Source organism: Primulina tabacum, chromosome 2 (genome assembly GCF_025594145.1).
Source record: "Primulina tabacum isolate GXHZ01 chromosome 2, ASM2559414v2, whole genome shotgun sequence".
NCBI classification, from domain to species: Eukaryota; Viridiplantae; Streptophyta; class Magnoliopsida; order Lamiales; family Gesneriaceae; genus Primulina; species Primulina tabacum.
Genome location: NC_134551.1, coordinates 8,716,701 through 8,724,936, shown reverse-complemented (window position 1 = coordinate 8,724,936; position 8,236 = coordinate 8,716,701). Strand labels below are relative to the sequence as shown.

The 8,236-nt window shown below is 35.6% G+C and overlaps 1 protein-coding gene across 1 annotated transcript; it reads left to right on the top strand.

Annotated features, from left to right (window-relative positions):
* Positions 1 to 260: 260 nt before the first annotated feature.
* LOC142537372 (zeatin O-glucosyltransferase-like) lies at positions 261 to 1,897 on the top strand. The gene is made up of 2 exons (XM_075642908.1): positions 261 to 752; positions 931 to 1,897. The coding sequence occupies exons 1-2, from the start codon at positions 357 to 359 to the stop codon at positions 1,816 to 1,818; spliced, it is 1,284 nt and encodes a 427-aa protein (XP_075499023.1). The 5' UTR covers positions 261 to 356; the 3' UTR covers positions 1,819 to 1,897.
* Positions 1,898 to 8,236: the final 6,339 nt, after the last annotated feature.

Below are 8,236 nucleotides of genomic sequence, written 5' to 3'. Positions count from 1 at the left end.
AAATTTTTTGCTTACGTGAGGACTGAAAGTAAATTTTTGTTTGCTTATAAGATTTTTTTTTAGCAATTTCCGGCGAAATGGCTATTTTAATTTGATTTTAATTTATCCAAATTGTTTTCTTGGAATATCCAAATATCGATGTAGACATGTCACTACTTATTTATCTCTTATTATGAAGTCCCATTCCATTTAATATTATTATAAGACTTTAAACTTATAGAAAATATAAAAGTATTAAAAAAATATTTGCACATCATTTATTAATCAGACTACTACTATAAAGCAAAACCTCTGCACCTTAACTTGGAACACATTCGAAGAATCTAAGTTCCAATATATATATTGTGCTTTGTGCCATGGCTGCAGTTGCTGGCCACGCCTCGCCGAAGCACTGCCACCACGGAAACGACGTAGAAGGGCACCAAGTGGTTGTTGTGATGCTTCCTTTACCGGCACAAGGTCACCTCAATCAGCTCCTCCAGCTCAGCCGCCTCATCGCCGCCTGCAATATACCTGTTTACTATGTCAGCACCGCCACCCACAACCGACAGGCAAAGCTCCGGGTCCACGGCTGGGACCCTCTCTCTGACTCCAACGTCCATTTCTGCGATCTCCCAACTCCTGAATTCGCATCCCCGACTCTGAACCCAAACGCCGCCAACAAATTCCCTTCACATCTGCAGCCATTGTTCAACTCACTCTCCCAACTCCGGCAGCCATTCGCCGGCCTCATTCGGGAACTTTCACATATTGTAGGGCTCAGAATTGTGATAATTCATGATTCCATTATGTCTTCTGTTGTTCAAGATTTTGTTTCAATACCAAAGGCTGAATCCTACGTTTTCCATAGTGTTTCAGCTTTCGCCATTTTTTGCTATTTCTGGGAAAAAAGCGGAGAAAACCTTTACACAACTTGATGAAAAATTGCAGGAACTGCAAATCCCTTCTCTTGAAGATTGCTTCGCTGAAGAATTCATGGAGTTGGTTGCAAGAGAACATAAATTCATTGCTTTAAGTTCAGGAAGTCTCTACAATTCTAGCAGAGAACTTGAGGGTAAATTCATGGGTTTCATTGAAAACATGTCTGAAACACAAAACAAGAAACACTGGGCTCTAGGGCCATTCAACCCGCTGATTTTAACAAGGAAAAATGAAGATGTGTCACGCCATGAATCACTAGAATGGCTTGAGAAACAACCGCCTAAATCAGTGGTTTTTGTTTCCTTTGGAACGACGACTTCATTGGCGGACGAACAAATCAAGAATTTGGCATCAGGGCTGGAACAAAGTGAGGTGAAATTCATCTGGGTTTTCAGAGACGCAGATAAAGGAGACAATTCTCTTGCAGGTGGTCGAGATAGAAGAGCTAAATTACCAGAAGGGTTTGAAGAAAGAGTTAAAGAAAGGGGGATCGTTTTGAGAGACTGGGCACCGCAATTGGAAATCTTGAACCATTCTGCAACTGGTGGTTTTCTGAGTCACTGCGGATGGAATTCATGCATGGAGAGTATTTCAATGGGGGTACCGCTTGCTGCGTGGCCGATGCACTCGGACCAGCCAAGAAACACCGTTTTGATCACTGAAGTACTGAAAATTGGCGTCATTGTGAAGGATTGGGCTCGGCGGCGTGAGGTTGTGGTGGCAGAGACAATTTCCATGGCTTTGAGAAGGCTAATGATTTCGAAGGAAGGGGAGGAGATGAGGCGGGGGGCGGCAGAGTTGAGCATAACTGTCAGGAGATCGGTGGAGGAAGGTGGCGTCACACGACTGGAGTTTGATTCTTTCATGGCTCATGTTAGGAGGGTGAGAGATGGATAGTAATTCGTTGCTTAGGTTTTCTGAGTTGGAGGAGCAAGTATAAGTTAGAAAGTTTGATTCTTTTCATTAATATTTTTCATATAAACTTGTTATACATGGTTTTTTTATTATGATTTACTTGATTAACGTGGTTGCATGTTATTATATTATTTCAAGAATTTAATCAATGCAAACTAAAAAATAGCAGTCATAAAAAGATTGATGTAAATTCACAGTTATAGATACTTATTTATCTTATTCAAACAATTCTTAAGATTTGACTACTTAGATGTACTGAAATACGAGCGAACATTATAATTCTAGCCTTGGCGGTCAGCTTGTTTTTGAGTTTCAGTAACTTGTCAAAGTTTGATTTTCGTATATCAACTCAGATTTATTTTTGGTTTTGGTCATTTTTTTCTCGAAACTACTAAATCTATTGAGTATTATTTATTTGATATCGAATATCTGATACGTAACATATGTTGCGAGAATATACTTCACATTAAAACTCATCTGATAAATTTTTTTTAAAAAAATAAAGCAAAAAATGAGCGAAAAATTGTTTAGTATTATTCCTCTTTATTTTTATTTAACTATATTCTAATGTGTGTAATATAATTTTTATTTTTGTCACATGAGTCATGTTAGAAGAATCGATAGTCAAATAATAATATCCAGCATATTTAGTGGTTTTAGGTATTAAAAAAAAGATTAAAAAAATCTAAGTTACTGGATAAAATCCAAACTTTGACAATTTACAAGTTTAAATCCAAAATAAGCCAATTTACATAATAAAAGTGCAATTTTTCGAAATATTATATTCTTTTTAAAAAAATTATTTTATGTGAAGATCCTTTAACCTCATCTTATCTAAAATAAAAACGATATAATTATTAATAATTATTATTACTATTGCTCGTTGGATTTGAGATTAATTCACATTGAATACAACGAAGTGTTCATAATCAGCACAAATTCACAATTAAATTTCACGTCAAATAATAAAAAATTTCACGGTTAATAACATATTCACTAATATATTAAAGTCAGATTCCTATATTTGAAAGTGGCTGTAATCTTATTATATATCAATCATCCACCATAAGCTGACCAAACGTGCCTCGACAAATATGCATGTTCTCATTTTATTATAAATCAACCAATAACCATTCTTTTTTGCTAATTTCTACGAATTCCCAACTACAAGCACATTTATTAGCTTTTAAATGTTTTTCCTTGAAACAACACGCCAATCTAATTACTTGTAAAAATCGAACACAAAACCTCTCATAATTAATTCTTGAGTTTTTCCAGCGTATGGAAAGTGTGTTTGATTTTTATTTATTTTTAAAAAAGAGACGATATATTAGACTATTTAATATATATACACACACCTATACTCACTCGCTGAATCTTCGGATCCCTCCTATATTTACACTTAATTATTAATAAGAATACATAAAACCGAGAGTACTATAATCATCAAAGAAGAACGAAAAAAAGGCTTCATTAGATTGTCGTGTTGTTTTGACAATTTGAGTTACAACATTACGCCTAGTTATAATTTTTTACAAAATGGTAGAAATTTTGTTCCATAAACATTAATTCATGTGTCAAAAAATTTAAATTTCTATTATTATCTTGTCTGTGACAGCTTTTGTCTTAAATTAGTAAATTGCTCATAATCGAACGTAAGGTATTAAAATCTCTTATAACATATTGTTGTTTAAAAAATATAAGGGTTCATGTGTTTTGTACAAAGTGTCATGTGAAATGGTTTTGTACGTAAGAACTGTTTTAAGTTTCTCATCAAATATAAATTCATGACGGCTATAGAGTTTAAAAATCCGTATGGCAAATGGCTAAAAGTTTCGATGATACTATAGTAAGGATAATGTTTTCACTCGCATTCGATTTACCCAAAGTTATTTGGCTAGGTGCGATCGATTGAAAAATATTTAGACATCATATATCTAAATAATTTTGAGTAATTGGATGTGGAGCAAGGATAATCGTCGAACTATCCATCGATTTGAATGCTATTATTCTATTTAGAACGATATTAGTGTTGGTGAGAATTTCTTTGGAACATTATCACGAGATATGCAACATGATGTTCACGAGATATGACAATCGTCTCCTAAAATGCAATAACTTTCAACTTGTGATAGTAGCACTACAAATCATGAGTTCCAGAACTAGAAAATGAAGCAAATTCCTTTTTCAGAATAAAGAAGAAGACGAAGTTCAATATGAATGAAAATGCTCTTATTTTGTTTGATCATCTCAAAGTTGATTTTATTGTCTCCCAAGTTATTAGTTCATTCATATTGATTGATATATATGTCTAACATCTCGAAAACGTGATCAAAAGATACATTTTGGGGAAAAATCCATGAAAACTAGTGACTCTTGTCTAACAGGCGCCTTCCTCACGACCTTGAAAAATTCCAAGACACAGAGAGGAGCTTAAGTGCCTCCCCTGCAGCTTGGATTGTTCCAAACCGCATTTGGGCCGCCTCAACACCTCCCTCGATGCATAGAACAATCGTTTTTCATCTTCTTTTGCTTAATTTCTATTCATTAAACCTTAAAATATTCTAACAATCTCCCACATTAATGAAATTAATGCATAAATGTAAGTGATATCAACAGAGAGTTTACAAGGAAAATCATCGCATCAGGAGAGGTAGCTTTTGGTTTTGAACATTTTTTATTAGAATTCTATCAAATTTACTAGGTCACGAAGTGACCTTGATGTCTCAAACTTCTTGGCGGTTTGCATAAAACCAGACAACAGTATCTACACGATAACTTTCTTATAATTTCTTTTTGGTTTTTTGGTTGTGTTCGTTTTGGCTATGGAACGCCTCTTGACTTCACAAGTGTTTGGTTAATGTGACTCGTCCTCACACTTATATAGGTGGTCCCTTCTTTGAAGAGTATCCTACCTTACTGCGCCTTTACAAGCAAAAGAATCATTAAAAATACAAACTTATCCTCACTACATTTCTAGGAGCAACATTTTCCGTCCTATGAATGAGAAGATGGTAATTCTCAAGTGCTAGCACAAGTTATCTAGTTGTCCAATCGAACCAAGATTTTGGGATCTCCAATCAAAAGATTGCATTGTTACTATATGTTGGGGATCGATGTAGAGTTTAGAGGGGGGGTGAATAAACTCTTCTCCTTTGATGATAGTTAATGCAAATGGTGCTAAAATCATGTTAGAGATTGTAGCTGTTCTTGTTCAATAGTACGTCCAGGAGATCACAATTGAAAGTGCGGAAACAATCTGATGGAGTAAGGTGAAAAACAATAATAGCAGTAGGTAGTAACACAGTAGTTGTTTCTGGAAGTTCGAAGATAAAATCTTCTACGTCTCCCCTTCTTCTGTTTCCAGAAGGTATCACTAAAAGACTTTGGTTTTGTAGTACACACTTGTACACACCCACTTCAGCAGGACTTATCTATTTCCTACTGAAACTCTTAGCAACTCGATACAATAGTTCAATATAGCAATGTTTGGAAAAGACTCTTTTCTAGTTTACAAACTCTTCTACAACAATATTATAAAGTTTTGCTTGAAGAGATGAAGAAACAGCAATACAAAGTGATCACCAAAGATCAGATGTAAAATATGATGCGTGTACTGCTTTTCTGCAAGTTTGAGCTTTTGAAGATAATGAAAATTTCGCGTTTGCTCAATGTATCATTGGATGGATAAGAATGATCAGCGTTGTTATCTAAATGGTTTTGATCCATATATATAGGTAACTTGAGTCCAACGTCTATAATCAGAGATTGTCTCATGTCCTCTGATACAATCAGCTTTATTACCGAAATAGGTTCTTGCATAAGAGCTGCAGAACAATCAGTCATGTTTTATACTAAAATCGGTAAAGCATTTTAAATGACTTAGTATAGCATTTAATGGTGCAATAAATGCTTGGTACTAGATAAGATAACGGTAACAATTAAGATTGAAACAATCGAGTAGAAAGCCGTTAAGTGCTGATCCAATAGAACTAAGTTCTGCTAAGCCGTTGAGTATTAACTAAAATACTGCTTCTGATAGAGCAACTCAAAAGCTACTGTTTTGAGTAATCTTCTGGTTGATATTATTCCTACTGGTTTTAATACTTATCACCACAATAAAGTTAAGCCTAATAATTTCCCTCTTTGTGGTGATGCCAAAACCTGGAGGTTAGTAGCCATAAATAATACGACAGATAGTAACTAAAACCAGATGATATAATAAGTAAATAAGCATCTTAAACAGAGTTTGAAAAACAGTAAAAAATAATTCAGTCATCTATTCCAATATCTCGAAACAGAGTATCCTCATCCTGAGGATCTTGGTTCCTGTTAGATGGTTCTCCCTGATCTTCTTGTTCTGCTTGAACTCTTCCTCTTTGTTCTTCTTCCCCCTTTTTGGCATCATTAACAATGACCTGAGCAATTAAATCATCCATGCGTCCAGACAAGTTCTGAATTCCATTCGTCAAAATTTCAAGATAAGGAGCCTGAGTAGAAACTCGTTCATGAAGAGTAGTGAGAGATTGAGATTGAGACTCAATCTTGGCATCCATAGATTGCATGGTGGTGGAGAACAAACGAATAAGTGCATCATGATCAGTGAGGCGTTGAAAAATATCATTCTGTTCGAGTACGAGAGTACTGTAAGCATTGGAAATGGACTGTCTGAACACGATGGTCTCAGCATGCATTCTGCTCACAGATTCTGCCGTGTTGAAGATTTCCTTTGATATACGGTCTCGAAAGAACTGAGAACCACTTACTTCTGTGGCATGTTCATGAGATAGTCTCCGAACTATATCGGAGAGATTGTTGAGATTCCTCTGTAGAATATCTATCTCAATCTCGATATTGAATGGTTCTAGTTCTGGTGACGGAGTCCTTTCAAGCATACGTTGCCTTATTTCAGCAAGGCGATCATCATGAGCAGTTTGTTCAAGTGTGGATAATGCTAATGCAGTAGAAGATTGAACTTTTGGCTGAGCAGAGGAAGTGATAACATCGGTTGGATCAGCAAAGTGGCCAGGTTCAACAATGCTTACTTCTGGATCAGTAGGAAGGTGTGGTGCTTCAGTAGTGTCCTTAGCAGTAGAGAGATCAGTTTCTTCAGCAGCAGTAGAAACAAGAACTGTGTTAATATCAGGTTGAAACTCTTCAGAGATTTTCAGTGGTTGTTTGGTGGAAGTAGGTGCAGATTGCTGAAGCAGAAGAGCTTCCATTTCTGCTTTGTATTCAGCAGAGAAGTTCTCTAGATTAGGCAATAATGAGGAAGGAGCAACATCGGATTCTGCCATGGTTTGATCTTCTGGAGGAGAAGATGGGTTAACAAAATCACCATCTTGATCTGCTGGTGGTACAGTAGAAGATGTAGGAACAATTGATTGAATGACTTCTTCTACAGAAGCCAGTTCATGAACCGATAGCAAAGATAAAGATGGAGTAGGCTGCTTTGTCGTTGCAGGTAGAGATGTAAACGAACCAAACCATTTGTGAGCTATTCGAAGCTCGATTCGATAAAATCTCGTTTGAGCTCGTTTAATGAGGCTCGTTAAGATAAACAAACCAAACTCAAGCTTTACAATTTTCGGCTCGTTAGCTCGTGAACATGTTCGTTGGTAAGTTCATTAGTAATCTTTTAGATGAAAAAATAATAGTTTTGATATTTGATTTATTGATTTTGCATATTATTTATGAAATATATAAAAAAATCTATTAAATTTATTTATTATAATAAATTTACAAATTTTAATAAGAATAATATATTTTTCTTTAAATATATAATTTACTTTTTAATTAATTTAATGAAAATTTAAATGTATAATTCATATTTATTAAACTTGTTTAGGCTCGATAAAGGCTTGAATAAGCTCGTGAGCCATGCATATATTCGTTAAATAAAGCTCGAGCTCGGCTCGATTATAAATGAACCAAGCTCAAACAGTCAAGAGTTCGGCTCGGCTCGACTCGATTACATCCCTAGTTGCAGGAGTACTGGGAACTTGAGCTTCTGGTGAAGCTGGGGTCCGATCCTCAATTGTCTGATTCTGAGAAAATTCAGGAACAAATCCTACAAGATACTGAGTTGACTTTCCAAAAGCATGTTCTTGAATGAGAATTAGCTCATTCATCTGTCTCAATTTCGCAGTCAGAGTGTCGATAACCTGTTTGTCTTGAGCAGCAGTGGGAATCATTGGATCAAAATTTGATTCGAGGGTTTTCAAAACTGATGTCAACTTTTGACATTTCAGTTGCTCAAGGACGTAACTTCGTCGACGCATGGCATCAATTACATTCTCTGTCTTTGTCAGTTTAAACACTCTCTTCTCGGCTTGCATCACTTTTTGATAAGCTCCTTTAGTCTTGAAGTAGGAGAACGGATAAAAAACTCGAACTTTAT

Bases quoted from the DNA above. Each gene is read 5' to 3' on its own strand.
- LOC142537372 (XM_075642908.1), top strand. From the start codon at position 357: ATGGCTGCAGTTGCTGGCCACGCCTCGCCGAAGCACTGCCACCACGGA. The intron at 753-930 runs GTAGGGCTCAGA...GAAAAATTGCAG, and splicing joins TTCGGGAACTTTCACATATT to GAACTGCAAATCCCTTCTCT.